Consider the following 17458-nt stretch of genomic DNA (forward strand, 5'->3'; position numbering starts at 1 on the left):
ATTCAATATGAAATAAAAATATTCTTGTATAAACTGACATTATGCACTTTTTCAACACAAAGACAACAATAAAAAAAACAACACTAAAAACCAAGCTTACACAGAGCCTTTGTCAGTTGTTTAATACTATTCAGGGCAGTCACAATCCATGCATCAGTAAGGATTGTTTTCACGTCTGTGTTTTCCAAAACATCTTTCAGGTGCATAAATGCTCTTGTAGTAAAAGACATAAAAAAAAGTGAAAACAGAAGCATAACCAACTTTAATCAACTTCCAGTGATTAGATTAAAAAATACTTGTATTCTTGAATGTTTGATATAAATAAATATAGTTTACTGGACGATGCTATCATGGTTTCCTTCTGTGGCCTTTAGAAAACCTGTTGAATTTGGTCTTATTTATTATTCATATAAATACAAAAATGATGTACAATACAAGTCGAATAATCTTGAAATAATATTTTACTCAAAATAAAAAACTTCTCAAATGGCAGTTCAGTATACACATTTCTCTTACCTTCAGAACAACTTACCACAAGTATTGTTATTACATTGACTACCAGAACTGCCACACTTACGCTCACCTGAAAGATATAAGACAATAATGACCACCACATACATAAAACAGAGAGACAAACAAAAATATGAACAATAATAATAATAAAACAGTACCAGACAGAAGTCTAAAAGGTCTTTCAAAATAAATCACCCAGCCAAATGTTTAAACAAATACATATTAAGCAATTTAAACCAACGCTGACATCTACATGATCTTTGAAGCACAAAAGAAATTAACAGCCTCCTCATCTATCTATCCATTTCTCTGCACACTCTTTGCTGTTTATGATAGCAGCAAGTGTAACCCAGGAGTCAGCAACAAGAGGTGCAGTACACCCTGGACACGTCACCAGACCATTGTAGAAGCAACACAACGACACAAGACAAACAACCATGTCCACATACAGAAAACAGGAATCTGGAATTTTTGGAGCAGGTATTTAAATTTGACCTGTTTCTAGTTGAGCACATTAAAAAGGCTGAGGCACCATCTCCTATTTCTTATCCCCATGTGAGCAGTTTATTGAATTAATGGGATAAAAGACAAAACAAGTTATTGCAGATGTGATTTGTGATGTAAAATATTTCTCTGTCATTGTAGATTCAACTCCCAACCATGCTCACGTATATTAGTCAACATTTCCTTTTAGATCTGGTTCCAAACAAGGGAAAGCAGTGTGGCTGTTTTTGTGATGTGATTGACTCTCAGCTACAAACCAACCAATTAAAAACAGAATATTTGTTTGACTTAGTTTTGGCCATTTTAGTGTTTCTATGGGCAGTTGGCTGTGGTGCCCATCTTGAATTGTATTGGATCCAAAAAATGATCAAACAAAAATACATCCACTAATTATTTCCTGAACATTTCAGTAAATCTGTCTGTCTGTCTGTGGATCATGAGACATTTTGCCAACAAACGTTTGCACCCACATACGGGCATAAACAAAGACAAAAATATTATCAACATTTTTTTTCATGTAGATGTATTTGTTGATTTACTTGTTGTATATATATATATATATATATATATATATATATATATACATACATACATATACAGTGTTCAGCTGGTGGTGATTTTTGTAAGGTGGGCTAACAGATATATAATAAAATGCTGCAGTTTGGTTTACAACAACAGAAGCGTTCAATATGAAATAAAGATTTTCTTGTATAAACTGACATTATGCACTTTTTCAACACAAAGACAACAATAAAAAAAAACACCACTAAAAACCAAGCTTACACAGAGCCTCTGTCAGTTGTCTAATACTATTCAGGGCAGTCACAATCTCTGCATCAAAAAAGAATGTTGTCTCATTCACGTCTGTGTTTTCCAAAACATCTTCCAGGTGCATAATTGCTCTTGTAGTAAAAGACAAAAAAAAGTGAAAACAGAAGCATAACCAACTTTAATCAACTTTCAGTGATTAGATTAAAAAATACTTGTATTCTTGAATGTTTGATATAAATAAATATAGTTTACTGGACGATGTTATCATGGTTTCCTTTCGTATCATTGCTTCCGAGATCTTCTGTGGCCTTTAGAAAATCTGTTGAATTTGGTCTTATATATTTTTCATATAAATACAAAAATGATGTACAATACAAGTCGAATAATCTTGAAATAATATTTTACTCAAAATAAAAAACTTCTCAAATGGCAGTTCAGTATACACATTTCTCTTACCTTCAGAACAACTTACCACAAGTATTGTTATTACATTGACTACCAGAACTGCTACGCTCACATTCACCTGAAAGATATAAGACAAAAATGACCACCACATACATAAAACAGAGAGACAAACAAAAATATAAATAATAATAATAATAAAACAGTACCAGACAAAAGTCTACCAGGTCTTTTAAAAGAAATTACCCAGCCAAATGTTTAAACAAATACATATTAAGCAATTTAAACCAACGCTGACATCTACATGATCTTTGAAGCACAAAAGAAATTAACAGCCTCCTCATCTATCTATCCATTTCTCTGCACACTCTTTGCTGTTTATGATAGCAGCAAGTGTAACCCAGGAGTCAGCAACAAGAGGTGCAGTACACCCTGGACACCTCACCAGACCATTGTAGAAGCAACACAACGACACAAGACAAACAACCATGTCCACATACAGAAAACAGGAATCTGGAATTTTTGGAGCAGGTATTTAAATTTGACCTGTTTCTAGTTGAGCACATTAAAAAGGCTGAGGCACCATCTCCTATTTCTTATCCCCATGTGAGCAGTTTATTGAATTAATGGGATAAAAGACAAAACAAGTTATTGCAGATGTGATTTGTGATGTAAAATATTTCTCTGTCATTGTAGATTCAACTCCCAACCATGCTCACGTATATTAGTCAACATTTCCTTTTAGATCTGGTTCCAAACAAGGGAAAGCAGTGTGGCTGTTTTTGTGATGTGATTGACTCTCAGCTACAAACCCACCAATTAAAAACAGAATATTTGTTTGACTTAGTTATGGCCATTTTAGTGTTTCTATGGGCAGTTGGCTGTGGTGCCCATCTTGAATTGTATTGGATCCAAAAAATTATCAAACAAAAATACATCCACTAATTATTTCCTGAACATTTTAGAAGATCTGTCTGTCAGTCTGTGGATCATGAGACATTTTGCCAACAAACGTTTGCACCCACATACGGGCATAAACAAAGACAAAAATATTATCACCCAAATTAAAAAAAAAAAACCTCACAATTTTTAGATATGGACAGATAATTATGAAGTAAGATGTTCATCATAAGGTTATAGTTATATAACTATAAAGTCAAAATATTGTCTGTTAACTAATCATACTCAAAGCATTTCTTTAAAATAAAAGTATAAATAAAAAATGTTCAGCTCTTCACTATTAGGTGATTAGTTCATCTCTAACAGAACATTTTTTTCATGTAGATGTATTTGTTGATTTACTTGTTGTATATATATATATATATATATATATATATATATATATACATATATATATACATTGTTCAGCTGGTGGTGATTTTTGTAAGGTGGGCTAACAGATATATAATAAAATGCTGCAGTTTGGTTTACAACAACAGAAGCATTCAATATGAAATAAAGCTAATCTTGTATAAACTGACAGTATGTGCTTTTTCAACACAAAGACAACAATAAAAAAAACACCACTAAAAACCAAGCTTACACAGAGCCTTTGTCAGTTGTTTAATACTATTCAGGGCAGTCACAATCCATGCATCAGTAAGGATTGTTTTCACGTCTGTGTTTTCCAAAATATCTTCCAGGTGCATAATTGCTCTTGTAGTAAAAGACAAAAAAAAGTGAAAACAGAAGCAAAACCAACTTTAATCAACTTTCAGTGATTAGATTAAAAAATAATTGTATTATTGAATGTTTGATGTAAATAAATATAGTTTACTGGACGATGTTATCATGGTTTCCCTTCATATAATTTCTTCTGAGATCTTCTGTGGCCTTTAGAAAACCTGTTGAATTTGGTCTCATTTATTATTTATACAAGTATTGTATACAAGTCGAAAAATCTTGAAATATTTTTTTATTCAAAATGAAGAACCTCTCAAAGTGCAGCTCAAAATACAATTTTCTTTTACCTTCAGAACAACTTACCACAAGTATTGTTATTACATTGACTATCAGAACTGCTACACTCACATTCACCTGAAAGATATAAAACAATAATGACCACCACATACAAAAAACTAAAACAAAACAACAACAAAAACCCTAATGTAAACAGTACCAGTCAAACGTCTACCAGCTCATTTAAAATAAATTACCCAGGTAAATGTTTAAACAAATACATATTAAGCAATTTAAACCAACGCTGACATCTACATGATCTTTGAAGCACGAAATATTTTAACAGCCACTTCATCTATCTATCCATTTCTCTGCACACTCTTTGCTGTTTATGATAGCAGCAAGTGTAACCCAGGAATCAGCAACAAGAGGTGCAGTACACCCTGGACACGTCACCACACTTACACATGTACACTTACAGAAAACTGTTACTCGGGGTCCAGTTACCAAACATACAGGATTTTGGACTTTGGTAAGAAACGTGTGTATGGAGACACAGCCAGTGCACGCTAAGAACATTAAACTCCCCAAAGAAAACTGTCTGAGATCTGAACCCAGGCCCTTCTTGGTGTGAGGCGACTGGGCCAACCAAACACAGATTACCACAGGGGCATCGCTGAGACATGGGCTCTCCAGACACTTTGCCTTAGAATAAACACTTGTGTCTAATATATATTTGTTTTGATTAAATGTATTTAAAAAAAATTAAATGTAGTTCAACTTTAAAATGTTCCCAACACTTAGTTTAGACAAAGCTGACAACACATTTGTTGTTGGTGGTTCACTTGTTGTTCTTGATGGTGTCTCACCTATAGACAAATAAAATCACACAACAAAAATATTTTTTGCTGTATTTAAAATATATATATATATATATATATATATATATATATATATATATATATATATATATATATATATTTACTAATAATATATCAACTAAAGTTTTGCCATTTTTTTAAACATCAAACATTAGTACTGAAAATAATAACCTTTTATGCAGGGAATGAGTGGATCAAGCTCTTCTTTAATAACACAGTTCAGATCTTCCCCGATGCACATGATGAAACGTGCATGTGGAGTGTTAGGTGGTCCTGTGTGAAAATTGACAAAAAATAGTTTAAAAGCAGCAAACATCAACTTTAACTTAGAAGATAACTGTTACAAATAAAAGTGTTTAGAGTTATACAGACTTAAGTGTTATTATTTTTTCATCATCCTAAATAATGATTCAAAGAAAAAAAAGTGAAAGAAGAAAAGTCTTGTTTCCTTAACAACAAACAAACAACAACAACTCTTAAGATGTACACATCCTGGTTTACTGAAAAGTCACTAATCTGGAAATATTTATTTAATTAAAATAAATTTCCTACGAATATGTCTAATATTCAGATCAACTTACCAATACCATGTACAATGTTCTTACAATGTACGCAATGGTCACATTTCTGTCCACCTGCATTTTGAAACATAAAACACAGCATCATCCACCAGAGGAGCCAGCTCTCTGTCCTGTGGAAAAAACAGAAACAATTTAGGCAGAGAAGCTGTGTGTTCTTGGCAAGCAGTTATGAAATAAAATCACCTCAAGAGAATCAAATACACTGAATCATCAAAGCAACCACTACATTAAACATATGACTGCTGTGTTTCTGTTATAGTAGAGCATGATCTTTTTGTATTCAGTGTGATGAACGACAAATTGGTGGATTTTAAAATTCTCATTTATGTACTCCATGTCCTGAGGTGGGCTGGAAGAACCGTCGTGTTTAGGAGGAGGTAGCCCACAGAACTGTGCTCGCTATATGAGAAATACATGAGACTCAATTATGGTTTGCCAGCTCCGGGTCAAACAGCAGGAAGACATCGCTGAATCTGCTGACCACAAATACCTGATATCCAACCTAAATCAAACTTCACTGTTGTGGTTCTCCAGTACCACCACACAACCTCCAACATCCTGGGTTCAATGTTGCCAACCTCGCAACTTTTAAAACAAATAATAAAAAATTAAAAAGCAATTTGGGACAGATCTAATTACTTTTCCTGGTTTTATTGTTAGGGCCTTGAGAACATCAACCACTGCCTTTGGAGCAACGACATCTCTAACCACTGCCCCTGCCTTTGTTCTCCCTAAAGTCAGTTTTTATTTGTTTGTTTTTTATAATTTTTGTAGAATCATTTGATTCTGTTTATGTGCACAGTCAGCATGTTGTAACTGAGGTTGAGTCTGACTATGAAGTACAACTGTGTCACCTAGGAAATTTATACATATTAAAGAATTAACACTTTTTGGGGGTACATCATTATTGTTAGATTTGGTGTTGCCATGTCTGTGACAGATGTGTGTTGGACATTTATGGAAAACAAATTAACATTTAATTGCTAAATAAAGGAGGATTCTGTATTTTACAGGACAGCTAGCAACCCTAACATCAGATAAGCCCCTTCCATTCTCCATTCAGATGAATGCATCAAATAAAGGCAGCAGCTGCTCAATACTTCAGTCAAAAATGCAGGGTCACCAACAAAATGCTGGACAACATTTAGTGTAGACAATACAAATGTGAATTACAGAATTCACAACTCTGTCTTCACCAACTTGACAAAGAAACAAAAACACCGGCACAAAATAAAACATACTACTGATGCGGCCTGTGGTGGTCATGGCCCAGAGTCCCTTATTTGCATTTTAAGATAACACTGCTGCCCTGGGGCCATGATAGAAATAAATTTACTAGGTTTTTCATAAATAATTTAAAATAAAAAATAGAAAAGTGTATATTTTTCTTTTTCTTTTTGCATAGCACCTAAAAATAGAAACAACAAATAAATAAATGCCACAACTGAACAAATTATAGTACATAGTTTATAGAGAGAGAATAAGCATATGACTTTTTTGGTTGTAAACATTGCAGATCTCTGAGGTAAAGGATACACGACAAATTTAGAATACACAATACCTGGAATTAGTTCAATTAACTACCATTATTTTTTCAAAATATATTCAGAAATGTAAAAAGCTGTTATTAGACAAACACGATCATCCATTTTGATGTATTTGTCTTTATTAGGTAAGCTTGATAAGCTTGTGTGCCTCTTATAGATGATCTTTATTAAACACAAAACCCTAAAGATGGTTTAGAAATTTAACTTATAGTTAAAATATCTTGTTAAGACACATTGGTTTGAGACAAAAAGAAAAATCTGTTAAATTAAGAGATTTATAACCTACCTCTGCATGCTGCTCAGTTCCTGATAATATTTTATCTAAAAAGAGGACAGAGCTCAACTGATGTGACAGCAGAACTAAACTAGTGAGGAAAGGGGTTGAAATTTAAAATTTTTGTGAGAACATCATGCAAATCACATTCTAAGAGGAAAAAGAGGAAGCATACAGAGGCTGATAATCATCTGCACGCTCTGCTGCCACGCCAATATTACAGGATTCAAACTTTCTGAACACATCAAATAACTCAGGGGTGTTTTTAGGTTCCCTGATTGTTCATTCAAGAGCAGCATTTTTGAAAACTCAGGTTTTTAAAGAAGTCTGCAAAAGACTGTATTCATAATGGTAGTTCACTGTTACCATAAACAGAGACAGTGGTACATAAAAACAAGGTTCTTTATTCATACAGAGAAATTATTACATTTATAAGAACAGGGAGATGGGGAGGATAATATATTTTTTTAAATCTTTGAAACAACAAACAAGAAATCAAACATTTGAAGAATCGATAAAAGCAACTATGAGTTGATGTGACATATAACTGTGCAGCTTTCCCAAATTTGCATTTTAAATGGAAATGTTATGAATTTGAAAAATACACCTAACATTGTTTATCCACAAGCTTCAGTTTGTCCTCATTACCTCCGCCAACAAGGTTGTTTTTGGTAGTGTTGGTTGGTTTGTCTTATTGTTCGCAAGATTACTTAAAAACTAATAAACAGATAGTGATGAAATCTTCAGGAAATGTTAGGGTTGTCACAAAAACCAAGTGAATAAATGTTGGTTCTGATTTACAGTTTTTAATGACCCTGTGGCCTTGGCAAAGGTTTTCGCTCTCCAAATACTTCTAGTTTGAATTTGCTACAATGTGAAGGAATTCAAAATTTGGTCAATATGTGCAAAGAAATTGCTGGTTAGTGTTTGGAGCAGGTGTCACCATGAATTCAAGCCACATTATGCCTTCATGGACTCACCTGTGGCTTGTGAAAGACTGAATGTTGACCCTTTTCAGCAAAATCACACAAATTTACCAGGTTTTCCCACATTTGATCAGATGAACATGTTGGAAGATGTTCCCGTATACATAGAAAACATGATCAGAATGGGTTTCACATGTGAATTTAACATGCTTTAAAAGGTGAAACAGTGATTTTTGTCAATTGTGTTGTTTTTTTTCCTCCAAATCTGCAGTGGAAAAAGGTGCAAAACATGTCTTTCATATATGTCACTTTTTAATTTAGCATGTTCACATTTTCACAAGTAAAATTGTGGGATTTCCACATGTGAAGTTCATGTACAGTAGTTTTTTAGTAATGCTGATTTTCAGGCTTTAACCATCAACAGGTTTGCTGCAGGTGACCCACGCAGTAGAAACATAACACTAAATTCTGTTTTATTTCATTTAGGTTTATTTTTGTCTCACCTCTAGAAAGTCCAGTGAAAATACCAACATGTAGTTTCTGAGTTTGATCCTTGGATTTCACATCTCTCGTTACCTTGTTTTATTCAGAAGCACCACAGTACGTAAATGGACATTTGAGTAAGAATCTCCACAGACTGCACAATGGATGGATACAACAGTTTTAAATCTAAAAGCATACCAGTTAAATGTTAAAAATTGCACAAAACTACAACAATTTAATGTCTATAATGGAGCTCAACATTGTTTTATATCAGTATAAGTTGGAACTATTTAGAATACATGCATCTGTAATTTACAAGTTCTGAGAATCTGACAATAATTTTGTTGAGCAAGGTTTCCTGACACATCTCCTTCAGGAAGAGATGCTGTGTGAGTTCATGTTTTGGTGCTGGTGGTACACATGTCACTGCTCTGCTTGTCAGCTGAGTCTTTGGTCTTCACCAAAGACAAAACAAAGTAAATAAAGATGAAGAAACCTGGAAGCGACAAATGAAAGAGTGAGGTAACAGTTTAGTTTGTGTTCAAAAGGTGGTCATGCAAATCATGCAAATACCCACTGATAAACAGCCAAACAGTGTCATGACACAGCGAAATGTCACTTCCATTTAGGTTTGTAGGAAAATTACCACACAAATGGCGTGATTAACAGACCTTGTAGAGAGTTCAGAATGCAGAAGAAGTATAGGCCAGCAGTGGTCAGGAGGCCGTACAAGAAGAAGGTAAAGCCCCAGGTGAGACCAAGCAGAACCATCACGACCAGCAGGGTGCAAATTTGTCTCTTGGCTGCATTACAAGATCTTTGTTCAACGTGACTCATCAAATACGAAGGACAGTAAAACACACACAGCATGTCAATTATAATCAATGCAAAACAATAATAAAAATAACTTTAAATTAAATTAACTGCATTATTATTGAAGATACTAAAACCGGTATTGAGGGTATCTTTATCTCCCTAATCTTATTGCTTTTCATTTCTTTTGGTTTTGACCATTTCCTTTTTGCTTTCAGTCAGCTTAGCAGGCATTAGACTTTAAACCACTACATGAGTGACAGTGTCTCCTGATAAAATCTAAGCACTTTTACTGGATAAACTGCAACACGAAGCACTTTCTTAAACCTGTCCGAGATGCAGTTTATTACTGCAGCAGCAGCAATTGTCAGTCAAAACATCAAAACTCACAGAACTTCCTTTGGTCCTTCACAATAAAAGACTCAAGCAACTAGTGAAGGTTGACCTCAAAATGCTCTCAAATGATCTGAAGCTTATAAAAATGTCTTACAATATTAATATTATTCGCCGATAAAACACATTCTGCCGCGTAAACTACAAGGGATGACTGAGTTAGAGTTGGCTAAAATAATTTATTCTTATTGAAAACCATTCTGACATATAAAATCACTATTTACACAAGACAAATGGCTATAGTAGGTCTTTGTGTCAATTATGGTTTGATTGTTTTTAAACTTCTTTTTTTAATCTCAAAATTAGAACTTTATTTCTGACACACAAAAACTTTTGCACAGAACTATATGACACTAATGCATTTAGTTTGTTTAATCATTGAAAGATTTAACAAAGATAATAAGCTCAAATGACCTTTTCGCTGGAGTGTGCAGCCACAAACCATCTGACTGTCACTCCAAACATGATCACATTAAAGAGGAACACAACGGCAAACACTCCCACTGTGGTCACCGTCTTCACTGTGTGATTGGTTAGATAGCAGCTACACAGAAAAGAAGCACAGACAACAATTTAAAGAGCACGACTCATCATATTTTGGTCCCAGAAAACCTGCAAATCTTAAAAGTACTAACATTAAAAAAACTAAATTAGCCTTTTCATGTTCTTTAAAGTAAAAACGTTTTGACACAGTTACAGTGTAACAATTACAATGTTGTAATGGAAATTTGTTTTTTATGGGCTGCTTTTTTTGCTTTCTGATCACAAAAGCAGAAAATTATACACATGAAAGTAGTTTTATTGGGAATTTATCATATTAATCTAAGGTTAGAGAACTAATTATCACGATTTTCCTCTTGAGTAGTCATTGTGTAAGGCTAATGCTGCATCAAAACTGAGTTTAGTTTTCCATATGTGACATTGTTACTCTTCAGCTCCTTTCATTTCAATATACACATTTTTAAAACATATTTCTTGACTTTATTCATAGAAATGAATGTTACCGTTGTGAGCTCCAATCTTGACAGTTTAAAATGTGTATAATTTATAATAAAATAAATTCCTTTCAACATGAAACAATAAAAGACAAATGCTCTATATGATCATCTCTGTTCAGGTGACTTGAACATTCAATAAAAATCCCCCAGAGGCTAAAATAAGTGATTTCATGCCTGATTATTTATTTTTTTGTGTTTAATGATTCAGTTGAAAGATCTGAATATTCTCAGGTTCAAATAGATGCAAAACTGTTTATATCTACAAATTAATTATAACTCTAGATTGTTCAGGTTCAAACATTTGTCTCTTACATTTCAGAGCCATTTGGTTTAGATACATCCAGAGGGGCATGACCATAATAATCTGTGTCTATTATCACCACCACTGACACAATGACTGCAGGAACACCTGAAACACAAGAACTGGTTCATTAATTTAATGATGCAGTCATTTATTGTCCATGCTCAGATGATGCCACTCACCCCATCCCACCACGCTGAGTTTCAGCAGGTATCTCCTGATGTAGATGTTGAAGACTTTGACCAACAGAAGGTAGAGATGCAAACCCTCCAAGGCCATCCAGCTGAAGGTGGCCAACAGGGAGTAATGAAGACCAAGAGCCATGTAAAAACAAAACTCAGTGGAGGACATCGCTGCCACTGCCTCACTGGGGAGGAAGTGAAGGTTGAGGAGGATCAGAGCCACTGAGAGGCTGATGTGGATCTTCTTAGAATCATCTACTCTGAGTTCTCTGCAGGTAGAAAATGGCAGCTGTTAGCGACTTCTGAGCAGATTTTGTGATTATTTTGTGCTACAAGAAAATTTTGTTACAGAGGCTGGAAGGTGATGGAAGGAATGGATAAATGAACTTGAGAAAGAAAAATCTTTTGGATTGTTGTTTAAACTGAAATAAATATGAAGGCAACAAATGTAACCATGTAGATGCTTAGTCAGGGCAGCTGCAAAAAGTTAAAAAAAGTGAAGTGAAGGACTGATAAACACAATAAGGAATACATTGTTTTGGTGCTGGGAGGAATGTCAACCACCATGGAAGAGTTCATTACTTGTTAGTGATGAAGATCAGAACAGTGAGGACCAGAGCAAACAGAGAAATACTGCAGCCAATGATAGTAATGTACGACAGGATCTCCTGGTCTACAGGTGAGAGGGTTTCCTCAGACACAGACACCTGTAGAGAAAATATTTCACATTCTGTTACAACTCTTTAACTAGATTTTTTTTTTAACTTAGTTTTTTTTTAAAGTGTAGTCAAATTTTAGAGTTTAAAACAAGACCTATTTTTACGAAGTGGATACACAAACTCCTGGTGCTCATTTAGTGTGCCTTTATGGCTTATATTCTCTTACTTCCCAACAACTCGTACTGTAAATTCTTTGCTCTATTATGTTTGTTTTTTACAAGTTATAAAAAACCCCCATAATACCTATGTTTAAATGGTGTGCAGTACGAGTTAACATTACATCCTGCTTCTTTGATTAGTTTAATAAATAGTTTTTTTGATCATTATGAATCACTTCAGTTCTCCAACTACAACTGCATGTTAAAAGAACTGCTTGCAAACCAAATTAGCAAGGACTGCTAACTAACAAGGACTTTTCTTTGGTGATCTTACCTAAATAATTATTATAAAGGCATTTGAACACTGAACAGTATAAGAATGACTAAAACTGCTATGATTTTCTTTTTAAACATTACCTGCTTGGCCTTATTTGGCTTGACATGCCTTTCGAGTCCATGAAGCACCAATACAATAGCTGAACTTTGCTTATTTCTTTGGGGTCTGATCATCATCTAAAATCCTCTCAAGTACCATCTGAGTATTGGTTTAATAGAAAGAACAAATGAAGGAAAAGTGGCTTTCTAAAAAAATGAATTTAGACGGTCAATGGGGCAGAAGTTGTAACTAAAATCTTTCTGTATCACTTTTAGTTGTATTAAAATCTGTTTATATTGTGGGTTTTTGAGCACATGAGGAAAGCATTCAGTATATTAAATTTAGTCTGCTTTTTTAGACACATTCACAGAGAACAAAGAAAGGTGTATTTGTGTCAGAGATATCCATTTTATTTTTATGCTTTATTTTGTGCAGACAGTCTTCCATTGTCCTCCTATAATGAAAAAGATCAGTCCTACCATGATCACAGCAAAGTATGTGAGATGGTAACAGGAGCAGGTGATGGCAGTCTGATTATGTTTCCAGAAGGTCAGACAGCCTTTGCTACTAAACTCTGAAACATCAAGAAGATCCACAAGTCACATCTGGACTTCAGATGATTACAGAAACACTCAATTTGTCAGCTAACAAGCAATGTAATTCTCTTTTTTGGTACTGCTTATCATAAATGAAATACTTGATACTCACTTTTGGATTCCATATCTAAGAACACACACACGAGTTTATGAATTTCCTGTGACACATATAATTCTGGTTCACATGTGGGTAATATCAGATATGTTTATCACTTATTTTTATGAGACAAAAGTCTCAAGTCAAATCTGTGCTCTTTATGTATTATTCAATGACAGCAGAACAAAACAAAATGTTAAAAACGTTACAATTTTAGGATAATGACAAATAAATGAAAGTGTAGTTACATTTATGTTTGTAGTAATATTTATGGTAATGTTGACTGGTTCATGAAGTTCTGAAAATGTTTTGCCACGCACACTCAGGCCATATAGTTTGCGGTCATACAGGTCATCTGAGCCAAACAAAGCAATCTGCGAAACAAAATAGAGTCAGTTGTTCGAAAGTTTATCCAGTGAATTTATTGGCAAACATTAAGTCATTATTCTGAAGGACGATTGCTACATAAAAATGAGGGATAGGGGGGTCACAGCAAGTCTTTCTGCTATGTGTGTTAATATATATGTGTAAAACAGTCATATGATGATATGATATTACTATTATTTGATGTTGTGATACCACATAGGTATTATCAGTATTACAACATGTGACCTGTGCTGACAATATGAGTCACGATGAGGAATTTCTCAATCTTTAGTTATTATTTTCAAATTCTCCTTCTTAAAAGCTTCAAAATGACGCGTAGTTTGTTGAAATTTGGAAATTTATCACCTGGTCTGTCAACAAGCTGGTTTTGTTTTATAACTTGATTTTAAGTGGTCTAAGTTCTAGACTGATGTCATCAGGATTTCCAGCATCATATTTAAAAAGGGGACTGTCTAAGTTTCACAATAATGCCAAACATTATACAAGGGATTTCTCAGCACTATGGCAATGTACAGAGAGAAATGGTTAATTTTAGCGGAAATTAAAGACAGATTATATTGAAAGATTATTTCTGAAGACATACATGTTAAAAAAATGATTTATAGGTAAATTAAGAAGATTTTAAGCTATTTTAGTTACTGGGATCGCTAGATGGTTTCTTTATAAAGGGTTTTATTTCTACACAAATCTCAGTTACGGCAAAAATCAATAATTTATTTATTTATTTTGCACTGCAACATTCCGACTCATTTTGCCCACACAGATCACATTTAACATATAATATCACTGTATCACATGATACATTCGACATCACTATATTAGAAAAGATTGTGCTTTATCCTTCCCAGTTTGATTATTGAGGACTTTTTGTAAATGAGAACTGACCTACATTTTTCCCACAACTGCAGAGAATAATGCTGAACATTGTTTCTAGCTAGTCCTGCAACATAATTTTAGAGAAGTTTGTTGACATACACTAACTCATCTTCCTTGGTCTGTAACATAGATGACAACCTATCATTGTTTTCTTTTGTACAATTTTTGAAACACAACCTCACACAGGACCTTATATCATGATTTCATAAACATTTAACTAAAATACATCACATTTCTGTACATGCATTCCTGTTACTGTAACTACTGATTACTTAACCCATTTCATTGCACTCTGTGTAAACTTAATATGTCACTGCTGAGCTGAGAGAGTACCTACTCTGAAGTAGAAGCTAATACAGACCCAATAAAGGTAGTTATGAGAACTATAAATTTCTGACCTTATTTGGAAGATGAGTCACGCAGAACACAATTGTATTATTCTCTCCAGCAGCCAGCTCTCTTGGCAGGGAAGCTGTCACTTTTCTCTCATGCAACTCCATATATGACGTTGCCTGACAAAACCAGAAGCAGGAAATGAAAATGCACATTGCAGCACCTATAGAGCTATCTGTATGTTACACAAAGACCATTAATAAAACATGATAAAACATGTCTGGAATATAATTTTGCCACAATTCATATTATTATGTCATGGGTAAACATTTCAGTACCCCATTCTCCATCAAGCTCAGATCATTTCAACAAAATAAATATGTTTACCTCAGTGTCACTGGCATGAATCTGAAGACCCTTGAAATCACCAGTGGGCTTATGCAGGAAAGCCACAGTATCTTTGTCAGACATGGATATCATCCCATTCACCTTTGTTTCCTCCAGAACAGTTTGCAGGACCACAAATGATCTTGTGGGAAAAAAAAAGAAAAGAAAAAAAAAATGCTGAAATACACAGAATTATTAGGACAGTAATACAAAATGTTTGTTATCTTTGTTATAAAGACAAAATGTTTACTGGACAATGTCATCATGGCTGCCTTTTTTCAAATTTCCTTTGAAAGTGTTTATGCAGCATTTGGCTTTTGGGACTCCTGTACAGTAAATTATATTTTATTAATTTAGGTAAAGACAATAAATAAAGAAAAGCTGTACCAGTCAAAGGTTTAGACATGCCCAGTCACTTAATACAAATGAATCAATCAGATGTTGAACTGTCATACAAATATAACTTACATAGACATCATCTTACCTTCAGTATATTCTGTTGTATTACACTGATGCCAACAAGAACCAAAACAAAGGAATTGCAGTTCATTTTGGAGTATTCTGCCTATTTGTTGTTGTCCACATTTCCCTTGACTTAAATCACATATTTTTGTTTTTAGTTCTGGAAATTTATGAATACAATTTTTAAGTTCAAAAGAATCTACAGTTTTTTCCTGTTCATGTAGATTTTGACACATTAGCTTATCCATCGTGAAGCACTTGCAATTTGTTTCACTGTCTTGTCTTGATGCATTTGAAGTCATTTGAATCAGAATGATAAATATGATCAACCACCAGAGGACACAGACCCTGTGAAATAGAGAAATTTAATTTATATACAAAAGCTGTGTGTTTTACAGTCCTTGACCAGCCATAAAAAGCACATTAAAATCAAAAATAATGTGATGCATCACCAAATCAAACAATCCCTGCAGAGCTACACATTTCTATTAGAATATCATTGATGTTTTTTAGTCATAGTAACGAACACAGAGAACCAATAAATCATTCTGTAAAGACAGCTCTTGTATAAAACTGGATTAATTGTCTAATGTTTCAAGCTCCTAGCTACATAAACAACAGTTATTTCTTATGTCGTGTATTAACAACAATAAAATCTGCTAAATTAATGCGTTGAGCAGATGAAAGTCGTAGCCTACCTCTGCATGTTGCTGTATTCTTGGCAAAAATTAAAGTGAGAGGAGAACCGAGCACAGGTGATGTGACAGCATCACAGAGGTAGTGTTTTTTGGCAGTTCCAGTGAAGACACTCTGTCCGATGCTTGTTCCCTGGCTCAATATGTTAAGCCAGTTATTACAAATTTAGGAGTTAAGATGGATGCTGGTCTTAAGCTGGAAGCTCACATTAGAGCAGTTGTAAAATCCAGCTTTTTTCATTTAAGGCAGCTAGCCAAAGTAAAACCTATGCTTTCTAGACAGCACTTTGAAACAGCAATCCATGCATTTGTGACCACACGGCTGGATTACTGTAATGCACTTTATATAGGTGTCAGTGATTCATGCATTTCCCAGCTTCAGAGGGTTCAAAATGCTGCTGCACGACTTTTAACAGGTACACGAAAATTTGACCATATTTCCCCTGTTTTAGCTTCTTTACACTGGTTGCCAGTATATTTTAGAATTCATTTTAAAATCCTTTTATTTGCTTTTAAAGCTCTAAATGGTCTTGCCCCTCTCTACCTGTCTGAGTTGCTACATCCCTACACACCCTCCCGTTCCCTCAGGTCAGCTGACCAGTTGTTTCTGAGGGTCCCGAAGACAAAGCGTAAGCTCAGAGGGGACCGTGCCTTTTCTGTGGCAGCTCCCAAGCTATGGAATGACCTTCCTTTGGACATAAGACAGGCCTCTTCACTTGCTGTTTTTAAATCCCTTCTTAAGACCCATCTTTTTTCTTTGGCCTTTGGCACAATCTGAGATGTTTGACCTTGTTTTATTGTTAATATTTTAATTACTTTAGTACTGTTTTATACTTTATACTTGACCTTTCTATTTTATGATTGTATTGTATTTCATGATTGTGTACAGCACTTTGGTCCTGTTGGTGTATAAAGTGCTTTATAAATAAAGTTGGTATGGTATGGTATGACAGCAGAGCAAACA

General features: G+C 34.3%; 2 protein-coding genes across 7 annotated transcripts in view; both read right to left on the reverse strand.

The window, feature by feature from the left end:
• The window catches only part of LOC108228615 (adhesion G-protein coupled receptor G2-like), a 16512-nt gene extending 9009 nt beyond the window's left edge, over window positions 1–7503 (reverse strand). Inside the window, exons 1-12 of one of the 6 annotated variants that reach the window (XM_037980041.1) lie at window positions 7385–7503; window positions 5552–5661; window positions 5142–5243; window positions 4177–4227; window positions 3968–4034; window positions 3734–3846; window positions 2261–2311; window positions 2041–2107; window positions 1801–1919; window positions 533–583; window positions 337–379; window positions 101–213 (exon numbers count right to left, since the gene is read on the reverse strand). In XM_037980041.1, the coding sequence (XP_037835969.1) occupies window positions 101–213; window positions 337–379; window positions 533–583; window positions 1801–1919; window positions 2041–2107; window positions 2261–2311; window positions 3734–3846; window positions 3968–4034; window positions 4177–4227; window positions 5142–5243; window positions 5552–5661; window positions 7385–7392 (895 nt within the window). In that variant the 5' untranslated portion in view covers window positions 7393–7503. The remainder of the gene's footprint in view (window positions 1–100; window positions 214–336; window positions 380–532; window positions 584–1800; window positions 1920–2040; window positions 2108–2260; window positions 2312–3733; window positions 3847–3967; window positions 4035–4176; window positions 4228–5141; window positions 5244–5551; window positions 5662–7384) is intronic. The other 5 variants (XM_037980042.1, XM_037980044.1, XM_037980045.1 and 2 more) reach the window with 5 other exon arrangements.
• A 2934-nt stretch (window positions 7504–10437) lies between these two features.
• LOC108237867 (adhesion G-protein coupled receptor G2-like) lies at window positions 10438–15421 on the reverse strand. Its single transcript, XM_037979915.1, has 5 exons — window positions 15338–15421; window positions 13675–13728; window positions 12051–12175; window positions 11469–11737; window positions 10438–11394 (listed from the first exon to the last, which is right to left on the reverse strand). Exons 1-5 carry the CDS (start codon window positions 15419–15421, stop codon window positions 11294–11296), a joined length of 633 nt encoding a protein of 210 aa, XP_037835843.1. The 3' UTR covers window positions 10438–11293.
• Window positions 15422–17458: the final 2037 nt, after the last annotated feature.

Source organism: Kryptolebias marmoratus, linkage group LG15 (assembly GCF_001649575.2).
Source record: "Kryptolebias marmoratus isolate JLee-2015 linkage group LG15, ASM164957v2, whole genome shotgun sequence".
Lineage (NCBI taxonomy): Eukaryota > Metazoa > Chordata > Actinopteri > Cyprinodontiformes > Rivulidae > Kryptolebias > Kryptolebias marmoratus.

What these genes read in the sequence shown, in the direction of transcription:
- LOC108237867 (XM_037979915.1), bottom strand. Translation starts at nt 15,421, where the DNA reads ATGTCTGACAAAGATACTGTGGCTTTCCTGCATAAGCCCACTGGTGAT. An exon ending in GCAAACTATATGGCCTGAGT is followed by an intron (nt 12,176 to 13,674) that starts GTGCGTGGCAAA and finishes TTTTCTCTACAG; the next exon opens with GTGTCTGTGTCTGAGGAAAC. An exon ending in CTGATCTTCATCACTAACAA is followed by an intron (nt 11,738 to 12,050) that starts GTAATGAACTCT and finishes TTCTACCTGCAG; the next exon opens with AGAACTCAGAGTAGATGATT.